This window comes from Scyliorhinus canicula, chromosome 17 (genome assembly GCF_902713615.1).
Source record: "Scyliorhinus canicula chromosome 17, sScyCan1.1, whole genome shotgun sequence".
Lineage (NCBI taxonomy): Eukaryota > Metazoa > Chordata > Chondrichthyes > Carcharhiniformes > Scyliorhinidae > Scyliorhinus > Scyliorhinus canicula.
In genome coordinates this window covers 100,626,295-100,641,690 of record NC_052162.1, presented here as the reverse complement: position 1 = coordinate 100,641,690, position 15,396 = coordinate 100,626,295, and the positions used below count along the sequence as shown (strand labels likewise).

At 45.4% G+C, this 15,396-nt stretch overlaps 1 protein-coding gene across 3 annotated transcripts in view; it reads left to right on the top strand.

The window, feature by feature from the left end:
• Window positions 1-15,396, top strand: part of LOC119952139 (gamma-aminobutyric acid receptor subunit alpha-3-like) — a 514,541-nt gene that overhangs the window by 155,788 nt on the left and 343,357 nt on the right. For all 3 annotated transcript variants that reach the window (XM_038775725.1, XM_038775723.1, XM_038775726.1), the window contains one exon: window positions 15,159-15,226. In XM_038775725.1, coding sequence (XP_038631653.1) covers window positions 15,159-15,226 — 68 coding nt within the window. The remainder of the gene's footprint in view (window positions 1-15,158; window positions 15,227-15,396) is intronic.

The window sequence follows — 15,396 nt, the reverse complement described above, 5'->3', positions numbered from 1 at the left end:
AATTACTGTGGTTGCTGGAATCTGAAACAAAAACAGAAAGTACTGGACAATCTCAGCAGGTCTGACAGTATTCGTGGAAAGAGAAGGGAGTTAACGTTTTGTGTCTAGTTGACTGTTTGTCATAGCTAGAGATAACTGGCAATAGGTTGTGATTTATACTGTGGTGGGGTGGGCGTGGACCGATGGGGATAGATAGAGGGTGAATGATAGGTTGAGATTGACAAAGACGTTGTGGACAGAAAGACAAAGGGACTGTAAATGGAGAAGGATTAAGGCTAAGAAGGGTGCAGGTAATGGCACATAAAGGGATTAGAATGCGTGAATGGCAGTACAAAGTTAAGCAGTCTGTCAAAGGACATCTAGGAACAGGGAACAGATGGGCAAAGTGGACTTGGGTGGGGAAGGGGAGACAATGGTGAGGGTAAACAGATCGATGGAAGAAAGGAAAATAAATTGATAGAAATAAAAATGGGGTGAATGTGGAGGAGAGAGTTCACATTGGGAACTCATGGTTAAGGCTGGAAGGCTGTAACGTGTTCCTCTAATTTGTGTTGGGCTTACGTAAGCTGCTGTAACTCATGCTGTGTGGGGTTTAATGTGAGCACAGGGTGTGACCACAAGAAGTAGGCAAAGTAAGTAGATTGCGCCATCACCACATTGATTTGGTGTCAGTGCAGCCACTTTAGAGTCTATAGTTCCAGCTAATGCCCTCTATTAACTTCAAACAGCTAAATCTATGTTGAGCTATAGAAAAGACTATGACCCCCATCCCTCCTATCTTCCCTGTGCCCCAGCCCCCCCCCCCCCTCCCCCCTCCCCCCAACCCTCCAACACTATTGCTCGTTGGAATAATACCTAGTACAAAGGAGGCCAATGTCAGCCCGCAACATTGCTGAAAAATTGGAAACTATACTCAGCTGCTTTGTCAATCACCTTCCCTGCATCACAATGTCAAAAGTGTGGATGTTCATTGATGAATGAACAGTGTTCAGTGTGATTCACAACTCTTCAATACTGAATCTATCTGTGCCTGCATGCAGCAGGACCTGAACAACAATCACTCTTGCGCTAACAAGTAGCAAGTAACATTCTCATCAAATAAGTTACAGTCAAGAACTATCTACTACAAGAGAGAATCTAACCATTACCCCATGATATTCAGTGATATTACCATCACTGGATCCAGCACTATCAATATCCTTGGTATTACAATTGACCAGTTCATTTAACTGTACCAGCCATATAAATACAGTGGCGACAAGAACTATTCAGTCACTGAGAATTTAGAAGCGAGTAACTCATCTCCTGACTCCTCAAAGCCTGTCCACTATCAATGAGACACAAAGTCAGGAGTGTGCTGGAATCTTCTCCAATTGACTGGATGAGTGAAGCTCCAACAATGCTCAAGAAACTTGATGTCATCTAGGACAACGCAGCTCGCTTAATCAGCAACCATCTCCGTGCACCACCAACGCACAGTAGCACCATTTGAAATGAATTGAAATGAAAATCGCTTATTGTCACGAGTAGGCTTCAATGAAGTAACTGTGAAAAGCCCCTAGTCACCACATTCCGGCGCCTGTCCGGGGAGGCTGGTACGGGAATCGAACCGTGCTGCTGGCCTGCTTGGTCTGCTTTAAAAGCCAGCGATTTAGCTGAGTGAGCTAAACCAGCCCCTGAAGCCCTGAAGTACAAGAAGCACTGCAATTCACCAAGATTCCTTTGACTACACCTTCCAAACCCAGGTCCTCTGCCACATAGAAGAACAATGCTGGCAGGTGTATGGAAATGCCACCATCTCCAAGCCATACACCACGCTGACATTATCCTTCAATGTCATTGCATCAAAGTCCTGAAACTCCCTCCTGAACAGGGTATACCATTTTTTCAAATTCCTTTATGGGATGGGCCAACATTTATTTCCCATGCCTCATTCTCTTCAGAGGGTGGTGGTGAGCTGCCTTCTTGAACCACTGCTGTCCCTGTGGTGTATGTACACCCACAGTTCAGTTCAGGAGGGTTTTGACCCAGCGACATGAAGGAACAGCGATATATTTTCAAGTCAGGAATGTGAGTGGTTTGGAGGGGAACTATTGAATAGAGTCCCTACAGTGCAGATGGAGGTTATTTGGTCCATTGAATCTGCATCTTCCCTCTGAAAGAGCACCCTACCTAGGCTCACTCCCCCACCATATCCCCTGTCTTGTTATGCTCTAGGCGTAGCATAAGCAGCTTCCTTGTGGTGCACTTGACAAAGGAAGGTTCAGACGTGGAGATAACTTCAACGCGTTTATTAAACTTTTTACACTTCTCCTACTCAGATTCGCCACTACTGTTAATCCTACTATAGCTATTCAGACTGACTAACCAGTCTGCTACAATCCAAGTGGTCGGAGTGATATTGAATCAACCCTGTGTCTCTACTCATTGACTGTCTCCACTGGAAAGAGGCAGATCATATGTGTGGTGTCCTTTATATATGAGTTGGTGTATTGCCCTCCTGTGGTCGTGTCACTTCTGTGTGTATTGTGAATGCCCATTGGTCATGTCCCATCTAACTGTTCTATTGGTTGAGTGTTTGTGTGTCATGTCTCTGGTGCTCCCTCTAGTGTCTAGCTAGTCTACATGCATTTACATTAACCCCTTGTGTATTTACAGTGATGCACATCACCACATCCCCCACCCAACCAATTGGTCAATTTTATCAGGGCCAAGTTTACCTAACCTGGGTGGGAGGAAACCAGAGCACCCGGAGGAAACCCATGAAGACACTGGGAGAAAGTGCAAAATCCACACACAGACAGTCACCCAAGGCTGGAATTGAACCTGGGACCCTGGAGCTGTGAAGCGATTGTGCTATCCACAATGCTACCATGCTGCCTTTATATATCATCTACAAATGATATATAAAGGTGCTGCCTAAGGAACCTTAGTGAGTTAGTGCGGTGCATTTGTAGATGATATATAAAGGCAGCACGGTAGCATTGTGGATAGCACAATCGCTTCACAGCTCCAGGGTCCCAGGTTCGATTCCGGCTTGGGTCACTGTCTGTGCGGAGTCTGCACATCCTCCCCGTGTGTGCGTGGGTTTCCTCCGGGTGCTCCGGTTTCCTCCCACTGTCCAAATATGTGCAAGTTAGGTGGATTGGCCATGATAAATTCCCCTTAGTGTCCAAAATTGCCCTTAGTGTTGGGTGGAGTTACTGAGTTATGGGGATAGGGTGGAGGTGTTGACCTTGGGTAGGGGGTAGGGTGCTCTTTCCAAGAGCCGGTGCAGACTCGATGGGCCGAATGGCCTCCTTCTGCACTGTATGATATATGATATACATAGCTGCCACTTTCGTCAGTGGTGGAGGGAGTGAATAGGTAGAAATCAAGCGAGCTGCTTTGTCCTGGATAGTGTTGAGCTTCTCGAGTGTTGGAGTTGCACTCACCCAGGCAAGTGGAGAATATTCCATCTCACTCCTAACTTGTGACTTGTAGATGGTGGACAGACTTTGGAGAGTCAAGAGGTGAGTTACTCACAGCAGGATTCCTAGCCTTTGACCTGCTCTGGTAGCTACAATATTTATATGGCTGATCCAATTCAGTTTCTGGTCAATGGTAACACCCATGATGTTGTTAGTGGGGGACTCAGTGCTGTTAATGCCATTGAATGTCAAGGCATGATGGTTAGATTCTCTCTTGTTCGAGATGGTCATTGCCTTAAATGTAGGTGGTGCAAATGTTACTTGCCACTTGTCAACACAAGTCTGGATACTGTCCAGATCTTAGTATATTTGGATGTGGACTGCTGAAAGTATCTGAATGGTGCAGAATATTATGCAATCATGAGCGAACATCTCCGCTTCTTTTTTTTATATAAATTTAGAGTACCCAATTATATTTTTTCCAATTAAGGGGCAATTTAGCGTGACCAATCCACCTATCCTACACATCTTTTGGGTTGTGGGGACGAAACCCACGCAGACACGGGGGGGAATGTGCAAACTTCACACGGACAGTGACCCAGGGCCGGGATTCAAACCCGGGTCCTCAGAGCCACAGGCAGCAATGCTAACCACTGTGCTACCGTGCTGCACGGAACATTCCCATTTCTGACCTTATGATGGAAGGAAGGTCATTCATAAAGCAGCTGAAGATGGTTGGGCCTGGGACACTACTCTGAGGAATTCCTGTAGTGATGTCCTGGAGCTGAGATGCTTTACCTCTAACCAGCACAGCACACTATCTACACCACGTGTACTGCAGTGGTACTACTCTTGTGTCAATAGAAAGTAAGACCTTGAACTTACTTGCTTAAACAGTAGGGCACCAAACATGCCCAAGGGATTGGGCAAAATATTATTTGTAGATTCATTTCATTTCATTTATTAAGATCAGAGAGGAAGGGCGGGATGGTGGCGCAGTGGTTAGCACTACTGCTTATGGCGCTGAGGCCCCGGTTTCGATCCTGGCCCGGGGTCACTGTCCTTGTGGAATTTGCACATTCTCACCGTGTCTGTGTGGGTTTCACCCCAATGACCCAAAGATGTGCAGGTTAGGTGGATTGGCCACGCTAAATTTCCCTTTAGTTGGGGAAAAAAAAATTATTGGGTACTCTAAATTTATTTAAAACATTAATATCAGAGAGGTGATAACAATCTAACATGGCTGCAAAACTTGAAAACATTTCTGAGCTGCTGTCTAGTCACTGAATACAGAGAGTGAGAGTAGGACTGGATCACATGATAAATGCATAACCTTCTGTACACTGCCATATTCATAGCCTTTAAGGTGTACACTCATATCCCAGGAAAGAAAAATAATCTTGCAGAGTTATAAATTTATGGACAGGCATAGGTGTATCTGGCCACCTTCAGAGGAGTCCAATCACATTTAAGGATTTTTCCTGGAGATTATGTGATTTACATCGAGTAACAGGTTAAAATGTGATCGTATGAGGACATACTATAGAATAACAGTTGCACTGGTATAGGGGACATACTCTAGAACAGGGGTGGGCAAACTACGGCCCGCGGGCCGCATGCGGCCCGCCAAAGGTCTTTATGCGGCCCACCAAGATCAAGTCATCAAAAAAAAAGAAAAAAAAAAGATATCAGTTGCACTGATATCGGGGACATCCTATAGAATAACAGTTGCACTGATATAGGGGACATCCTATAGAATAACAGTTGCACTGATATAGGGGACATCCTATAGAATAACAGTTGCACTGATATAGGGGACTTTATAGAATAACAGTTACACTGGTTTAGGGGACATACCATAGAATGACTGACACTGATGCAGAAGACATATTATATAAAAGGTACACTGGTGTAGGGGACATACTATAGAATAACAGCTAAACTAGTATAGGGGACATTCTATAGAATAACAGTTCCACTGCAGGTAATATACTATGGAATAACAGTTACACTGGTATGGGAATATACTATGGAATAACAGTTACACTGGTATGGGAATATACTATGGAATAACAGTTACACTGGTATGGGAATATACTATAGAGTAACAGTCAAACTGGTACAAGGGAAATTCTGTGGAATAACAGTTAGAGGTATTGGGGCTATACTACGGAATAATAGTTACACTGGTCCAGGGGATGTACTATAGAATTCCAGAGTTAGACAGTTATAAGGAATACACTATAGAATTACAGAGTGACACTTTTAAAGGGCAAATGCTTTTGAATAGCAGTTACACTACTATAGAGTTGGGCAGAGAAATGGCAGATTGTGTTCAATCCAGGCAAATGCGAGGTGATGCATTTTGGAAGATCTAATTCAAGAGCGGACTATATGGTCAATGGAAGGGTCTTGGGGAAAATTGATGTACAGAGAGATCTGGGAGTTCAGGTCCATTATCCCCTGAAGGTGGCAACGCAGGTTGATAGAGTGGTCAAGAAGGCATACAGCATGCTTGCCTTCATCGGACGGGGTATTGAGTACAAGAGTTGGCAGGTCATGTTACAGTTGTATAGGACTTTGGTTCGGCCACATTTGGAATACTGCGTGCAGTTCTGGTCGCCACATTACCAGAAGGATGTGGATGCTTTGGAGAGGGTGCAGAGGAGGTTCACCAGGATGTTGCCTGGTATGGAGGGTGCTAGCTATGAAGAAAGGTTGAGTAGATTAGGATTGTTTTTGTTGGAAAGACGGAGGTTGAGGGGGGACCTGATTGAGGTCTACAAAATTATGAGAGGTATGGACATGGTGGATAGCAACAAGCTTTTCCCAAGAGTGGGGGTGTCAGTTACAAGGGGTCACGATTTCAAGGTGAGAGGGGGAAAGTTTAAGGGAGATGTGCGTGTAAAGTTTTTTACGCAGAGGGTGGTGGGTGCCTGGAACGCTCTACCAGCGGAGGTGGTAGAGGCAGGCACGATAGCATCATTTAAGAGGCATCTAGACAGGTATATGAACGGGCGGGAACAGAGGGAGTTAGACCTTGGAAAATAGGAGACAGGTTTAGATAAAGGATCTGGACCGGCACAGGCTGGGAGGGCCGAAGGGCCTGTTCCTGTGCTGTAATTTTCTTTGTTCTTTGTTCTTTATAGGGGATATTCTATTAATTAATAGTTAAACTGGTATAGGAGATATACTGTGTAATTACAGAGTTAGACTGACATAGAGGATATTTTATGGAATAATAGTGTTGGAGTTATAGAGGTCTATAGCACAGAAAGGGTCCTTCAACCCAGTCAAATCAACCACCTAACTATTCTAATCCCATTTTACAGCACTTCGCTCATCGTCTTGTAGCCGTGGCATTGCAAGTGCACGTCTAAAAATGTCTCAAATGTTGTGAAGGTCAGGGCGGCATGGTGGTGCAGTGGTTAGCACTGTTGTCTCACGGCACCGATGACCCGGGTTCGAACCCGGCCCCGGGTCACTGTCCGCGTGGAGTTTGCATATTCTCCCTGTATCTGCGTGGGTCTCACCCTCACACCTCAAAGATGAGCAAGGTAGGTGGATTGGCCACACTGAATTGCCCTATCGTTGAAAAGGAATTGGGTACTCTAAATGTATTTTTAAAAATGTTATGAGGGTCTTGTGCCTGCACCATCCTTTCAGTCAGTGAGTTCTGGATTCCCACCACCCTCTGGGTAGAAAAGTTTTTCCTCACATCCCCTCTAAACCTCCTGCCCCTTAGCTTAAATCTATGTCCCTTGGCCATTGATCCCTCTGCCAAGGGGAAAGGTTTCTTCCTATCTACTCCATCTATGCCCCTCATAATATTATACATCTCAATCATTTCCACCCTCGGTCTCCTCTGCTCCAAGGAAAACAAGCCCAGTTTATCCAATCTCTCTTCCTAATTAAAACTGTCCAGTCAAGGCAACATGTTGTTAAATCTCCTCCACATCTTTTCCAGTGCCATCACATCTCGCCTATCACGTGGATTCCAGAACTGCACACAATACTCTAGCTGTAGCCTAACCAACATTTTATACAGTTCCAGCATAATCTCCCTGCAATAAGCTCTAAGCCTTAGAACATAGAACATAGAACATAGAACAGTACAGCACAGAACAGGCCCTTCGGCCCTCGATGTTGTGCCGAGCAATGATCACCCCACTTAAACCCACATACCCCTAACCCAACAATCCCCCCCATTAACCTTTACACTACGGGCAATTTAGCATGGCCAATCCACCTAACCCGCACATCTTTGGACTGTGGGAGGAAACCGGAGCACCCGGAGGAAACCCACGCACACACGGGGAGGACGTGCAGACTCCACACAGACAGTGACCCAGCCGGGAATCGAACCTGGGACCATGGAGCTGTGAAGCATTGATGCTAACCACCATGCTACCGTGAGGCCCCTTGGATAATAAAGGCTAATAAAGACACCATATGCCTTCTTAACTGTGGTGATCACAAGTTAACCAGATGCAACACAACTGAGCGACCACTAGAGGGAGCACGGGAGAGCCATATAAATAGATCAGGACAGGAAGTGAGGACACACTCTTCACAGCAGGCGGGCTGGTAAGCAGGACACACAGCAAGCAAAGCTGGTAGTTAGCACTGGAAGGTAGTTCTAGGTCGAGCTCTGGAAACTGAACGAACTCACAATAAAGCATCTTCTCCACATTTGAGACTGCGAGCTTTATTAAGACACGAGGAACAACACATGGTACCCAGGAGTGATTTCAGACGCTTATGACAGGACAACTCAGCTGCAGATACAGAAAACAAAAAAAAATGGCATGGAAATCTCAACCAAGAATGGCATGGAAATCTCCTACTGGACATTCGACTTGGGAAGACATTGCTGATGAGAGGATGTGCCTTGGATACCCACTTCACCTGGACACGACTGGAAAAGTAAGAAGTGTCTGGGAAAGGTTTAAACAAATGTTCGATTTCGGTATCATAGCATATGATGCAGCAGCAGCTTCAGACGAAATTAAAATAGCAATTCTCATCGAAGGAAATGAAGCTATGAAAGTTTATAATGGATTTAAATACTCAAAAGGTGAAGACAGAAACAGCTTACAAACGGTACTAAACAAATTTGAAGAGTACTGTGAGAAATTTGAACAGCAAGACATACTCAGAGTCCAAACTGCACAGAGACTGAGTGATGCAAAACTTAAAAAATCACGAAAAGAACAAGAAATCGCGAATGCAAAGAACAGATCAAAAAGAAGAAATAACACGAATTTCTCACAAAGCCAAAACGCTGAAACCCAGTCCAGATCGGGAAGAGAAGGTAACTTACAACTTTTAGAAATCCAGTCCAGATGGGACAGAAAAATCGCTGAAATCCGCGTAAAAATGGCGTCGGAGCACATTTTGCAGTCTCCGGTAAGCAAAGAACTACAAATTGCGTCTGCGCATGCGCCGGAACCGGAAGCCGCGCATGCGCAGTTTAAAAAATATCGCGTTACCGATCGTTATGCGCATGCGCAAGCCGCGCATGCGCATTCAAAAAAAGTGTCGGTCGCGGATCGTAATGCGCATGCGCAAGCCGCGCATGCGCAATGGAAACAAAACCGCGCAGTGAAGGAAGGCCGATTTGCGCATGCGCAATACATTCCTGCGAGTGACGTCATGACGTCTGAGCATCCCGACCACGCCCACTTAAAAGGGAAATACCCGAAAATTGAAAACAAGACACTTAAAGTGGTAAACACAAATTTTCTTGCCTCAGAACACAGAAAAACGCCTGAACTCAAACCAACAGTTAAAAACAACTTGCACAACACCCTGAAAAAAGCAGTCTGCACCACCCAAAGTGAAGAGAACAAAAAGAATTCCGAAACAACAAAAGATGATTTGTTTTTCGAAGATTACCTCTCAGACATGGCTGAGTCAGTCGGACATGCTTATCACAGCATCAGCGACACGGTCGCAAAGCACAACACGAACCAACTCGTGGTAGATGAATCCAACCAAGATGATTTGCTTTTCAAAGAATACTACTCAGACATGGCTGAGTCAGTCGGATATGCTTATCACAGCATCAGCGACACGGTCGCAAAGTTCAACACGAATCAACTCGTGGTAGAAGAATCCAACCAGGATGATTTGGTTTTCGGAGAATACTACTCAGACACAGCTGAGTCAGTCGGATATGCTAATCACAGCATCAGCGACACGGTCGCAAAGTTCAACACGAATCAACTCGTGGTAGAAGAAGCCAACGAAGATGAAATGGGTTTCAAAGAATACTACTCAGACATGGAGGAGTTATTTGGACATGCTGATCACAGCATCAGCGACACCGTTGCAAAGCTCAACACGAATCTACTCATGGTGGATGAATCCAACACCATGGTGCCATGGCAGCTCGTCGATACATTAGATGACAGCAATACCCAAGACGAAGACGACGCCACACAGAGAGCACAGGAAGACTCCACGGAGCGAGCGATGACAGGCTCCACAGTGCGAGTGATGAAAGACGCCAACAGGGATGCAAGCAAACACTCCCGGGCGGACACCAAGCATGAACAAGACCATGAAGGTAAACCCGCTGTACCTGAGCAACCGCAAGCAGACTATGAAAGTCTACCAACACGCTCACAGGAACAAGAAGAAAGAGCGGACTATGAAAGTCCAACACGCTCACAGGAACAAGAAGAAAGAGCAGACTATGAAAGTCCAACACGCTCACAGGAACAAGAAGAAGACAATGCACCTCTGCCCACTGCATGCAAAGACAGTGACAAGGTGATCACACTCAACGTACAGGATCACAGTGAGACTGACAGTTCTCAGCTTGTCTGTACCGAAGCACAGAGCGAAAACAGTGACAAGGTGCTCGCACTCGACGTACAGGATCACAGTGAGACTGACAGTTCTCAGCTTGTCTGTACCGAAGCACAGAGCGAAAACAGTGACAAGGTGCTCGCACTCGACGTACAGGATCACAGTGAGACTGACAGTTCTCAGCTTGTCTGTACAGAAGCACAGAGTCGGGCCACCCAACAGTCCAGAGAGACGATGCCGAAAGAAAACATGCAGATTCTGACTCCAGAAGAGGAGCACCTGGAGTCCAGAGACATCAAACAAAAAGAAACCATGCAGATTTTGACTCCAGAAGAGGAGCACCTGGAGTCCAGTGAGATAACATCAACAGAAATCATGAAGATTTTAACTCCAGAAGCGGCGCACCAAGAGTCTAGAGAAACCACGTCAACTGAAATCATGCAGATTTGGACTCCAGAAGAGGAGCGCCGAGAGTCCACAGACACCGAGTCAAATGTAATCGAGAAGACTTTGACTCCGGAAGACGAGCACCAAGAAAGCAAAGATGCGGAATCCAATTCTCCACAACTGATTGATGTCACCTGCACCGATGCAACATCAGATCATTCGCACCACTCGCGAGACGGAATGCTCAATGACTCAAATTATCCACTCGGGACACTCATAGAGTATAACAAGAAAAACAAAAGTCAAAAGAAACACAGCAAGAACAAAAACAACATGAAGCACGACAAGACCAACAACAATAGCAAGAAGCACAGCAGAAACGAGAACGACAACAGCAAGAAGAAAAGCAACATGAAGCGCGACAAGACAAACAACAATAGCAAGAAGCACAGCAGAAACGAGAACGACAACAGCAAGAATAAAAGCAACATGAAGCGCAACAAGACAAACAACAACGTCAGGCACAAAGATAGCGACAACGACAGAGGCAGAAACAACAAGAATGGCAACAAACACAACAAAGTCAGGAACAAAGATAGTGACAACGACAGAGACAGAAACAACAAGAATGGCAACAAACACAACAAAGTCAGGAGCAAAGATAGCGACAACAACAAAGACGGAAACGACAAAAACAGCGACAAGTACGGCAACGGAAACAACAAAAACAGGAACGACAGAAACAACAGCAATGAAACAACGACTTGTACACAATGGCAAAGCACACCAGCATCCAAGGCGGATGAGACAATAAATCAACACCACAAGCACAGAAAAAAAGTCCATGCCAGTCAACATCAGTGATGTGACCATGCAGACACCTCGGGATGACGCATTGGGTACTTAAGATAACAAGGAACACCAACAACATTCACAGCGGACTTGCAATATCAATATCACCACGTCATCAACAACAAAAAGAAAAAAAAAGCTCTGAACAAATTCATCAAGTTTGGACTCATAAATGTTTTTATTAAGATTGGACATATAAATACATTGGCTTTGTTAACTAAGGCAATAGCATCATCACTTGTATAGATACGCATATCATAAGTTACTGTTTTGTATAAAATTTCTTTAATGATGTACAGAAACTATGTAATGAGAAAAAGGGGGATGTGGTGATCGTAGATTGACCAGAGGAAAAAAAAAACAACAGAGCAAACACGAGCGGGAGAGCTATAAATACACTGGGACAGGATATACAATTTTCTTTAACGATGTTCAGAAAATATGTTAAGAGAAAAAGGGGGATGTGGTGATCACAAGTTAACCAGATGCAACACAACTGAGCGACCACTAGAGGGAGCACGGGAGAGCCATATAAATAGATCAGGACAGGAAGTGAGGACACACTCTTCACAGCAGGCGGGCTGGTAAGCAGGACACACAGCAAGCAAAGCTGGTAGTTAGCACTGGAAGGTAGTTCTAGGTCGAGCTCTGGAAACTGAACGAACTCACAATAAAGCATCTTCTCCACATTTGAGACTGCGAGCTTTATTAAGACACGAGGAACAACACATTAACCACTTTATCCGCCTGCTCTGCTACCTTAAGGGACCGGTGTACATACACACCAAGGCCGCTCTGATCCTTGATGCTTGCCAGGGTGCTACCATTTTTCCCTGGCCTCGTTTGTCCTGCCCAAGTGCATTGCTTCACATTTATCGGGATTGAATTCCATTTTCCACTGATCAGCTCACCTGACCAGCCCATCTAGATCTTCGTGTAATCTAAGGCTATCCTCCTCACTATTTATCACCCCATCAATTTTCTTATCATCCTCAAACTTACTGTTCAACCCCGCTCCATTCATGTCTAAACCATTTATACAAACCACAAACAGACAGGTCCTAACGCCGATCCCCACGTGTCTCCACTGGATACAGGCTTCCAGTCAAAAAAACACCTCTCGACCATCTGCTTCCTGCCACTCAGCCAATTCTGGATCCAATTTACCCAATCTCCTTGGTTCCCATGGGCTCTTACCTTCACTATCAGTCTCCCATGTTAGACCTTACCAAAAACCTTGCTGACGTCCAAGTAATATCATAATAATCTATTTTAATGTCACAAGTAGACTTACATGAGCACTGCAATTAAGTTACTGTGAAAAGCCCCTAGTCACCACATTTTGGAGCCTGTTCGGGTACACAGAGGGAGAATTCCGAATTCTCAGTTGGTACGGGAATTGAACCCCATGCTGCTGGCCTTGTTCTGCATTACAAGCCAGCTGTCTAGCCCACTGAGCTAAACAGCGCTGCAGAAAGTAGAAAGCGGTTGTGTCCCAGAGGAATAAGGGTGGGATACGGTCCCTGATTCCCGATGGTTGTTACCCCTCACGAGTTCTAACCAGTTTAGGAACTGGGAAATTATTGGAGAGGATCCTTCGAGACAGGATGTACTCCCATTTGGAAGCACAAGGAAGTATTAACAAAAGGCAGCGTGGTTTTGTGATGGGGAGGTCGTGTCTCCGTAACTATATCGAGTTTTTCGAGCAAGTGACAAAGATGATTGATGAAGGTGATGTTGTCTACATGGTAGACACAGTGGATGTTGTCTACATGGACTTCAGTAAGGCCTGGTAAGGTCCCGCATGGCAGACTGGTACAGAAGGTAAAGTCGCACTTTACACTTAAACTTGGAATATCGTGTTCAATTCTGGTTGCCACACTATCAGAAGGATGTGGAGTATTTGGAGAGGGTAGTGCAGAAGAGGTTTACCAGGATATTGGCTGGTATGGAGAGCATTAGCTATGAGAAAAGGTCAGATAAACTTGGTTTGATCTCACTGGAATGACGGACGTTGAGGGGTGACCTGATAGAAGTCTACAAAATTATGAGGGGCATGGCCAGAGTGGATAGTCAGAAGCTTTTTCCTAGGTTGGAGGAGCCAATTACTAGGGGGCATAGGTTTAAGGTGCGAGGGGCAAAGTTTAGAGGAGATGTGTGTGGTAGTATGACTAGAGGTACTACGGTACCTGGGAGTGTGAGCTACCATTGGTGGAGAAGTCTTGCTGCTCATTGGCCCAAGTGTTTGCATTTCATTGGTCGGAATGTAAGGTAGCTCCGCCCAGTGAGGCGGGGTATAAGAACCCGTGTTCCTCAGCAGCCGGCCTCTTTCTGTACTCGAGCTGCTGGGGAAACATCTTGTTGATTAAAGCTTCAATTCGGACTACATCCTCGTTTCAGTAGTTATTGAAATGTGCGAGGGAAGTCTTTTACACAGAGGGTAGTGGGTATCTGGAACTCTCTGTCGGAGGAGGTGGTGAAAGCGGATATGATAGTGACGTTTAAGGGCCGTATTAACAAATACAGGAATAGCATGGGAATAAAAGGATACGGACCTGAGAACTGTAGGAGGTTTAGGTTAGATGGGCAGCATGGTTAGTGCAGGCTTGGAGGGCCGAAGGACCTGTTCCTGTGCTGCATTTTTCTTTTTTCTTTGTTCACTCGTAAAGGGGATGTACTGTGGAATTACAGACGAGATAGTGTGGACAGGATAAAATTGCTTCTCTTGGTGGAGGATTTTAGAACCGGGGACATTGATTCAAGATAAGTAGCGGAAGGCAGTGGAGATATCATAGAATTTGTAGTGCAGAAGGAGGCCATTCGGCCCATCGAGTCTCCACCGGCTCTTGGAAAGGGCACCCTACCCAAGGTCAACACCTCCACCTTATCCCCATAACCCAGTAACCCCACCCAACACTAAGGGCAATTTTGGACACTAAGGGCAATTTACCATGGCCAATCCACCTAACCTGCACATCTTTGGACAGTGGGAGGAAACCGGAGCACCCGGAGGAAACCCACGCACACACGGGGAGGATGTGCAGACTCCAAGCTGGAATCGAATCTGGGACCCTGGAGTTGTGTAGCACTTGTGCTATCCACAAGGCTACCATGAGAGGACATGAGGAAAAACGTTTTTACACCGAGGGCAGTGGGAATCTGGAATTAGCTGAGTTGGTAGTGGAGGCAAAGACCCTAAACTCTTTTAAAAGGTTTCTGCATTTGCACCTTAAGTGCTATGAGCTACATGGCTATGGACCGAGTGCTGGAAGGTGGGATTAAAAAGAGCGCCTGGATGTCCTCAGGCTCGCATGGACAAGATGGGTCGAATGGCCTCCTTCTGCACTGAGACTTTTCTATGATTCTAAGATCTTCAGGGTGGTCAATGGGATATCCCATTGACAGCGGCAAGATCTAGCTGCCAAGATACTCACCATGAGGAGGCCAGGGAAATCTCACTCAACCTGTCAGTACTGATCCAGGGGACATGATGCAGCTAACATATTAATTAATGATCAAATCCACCCTATACACTGTATTGATTTCTCTGTAGTTTGGCAAAACTTCCGTTCCTTTTCCTTCTGCAGGTTCTGGACTGGGCCATGTGGGATTTTAATGATTCACTGACACTGATGTTTTGAATGTTAAGGGGAAATCTTACTTTTAAAATGTTTGTGTTTTGTTTTCTCACAGAAAGCGTGACTGAAGTTAAAACAGACATCTACGTTACCAGCTTCGGGCCAGTGTCTGACACGGACATGGTGAGTGGGTGTGAAGGTGGCTTATGGGTTTCAGTTAAGGATTGGACTGGACAATTAGAAGTTGGATATTTGACAGAAGAATGAGAAGATTGGGGGTGTATATCCACCACCTTAAACATTCAGTCGCTCCACTACCAATGCTCAGTAGCAGCCGTGTGTACCATCTACAA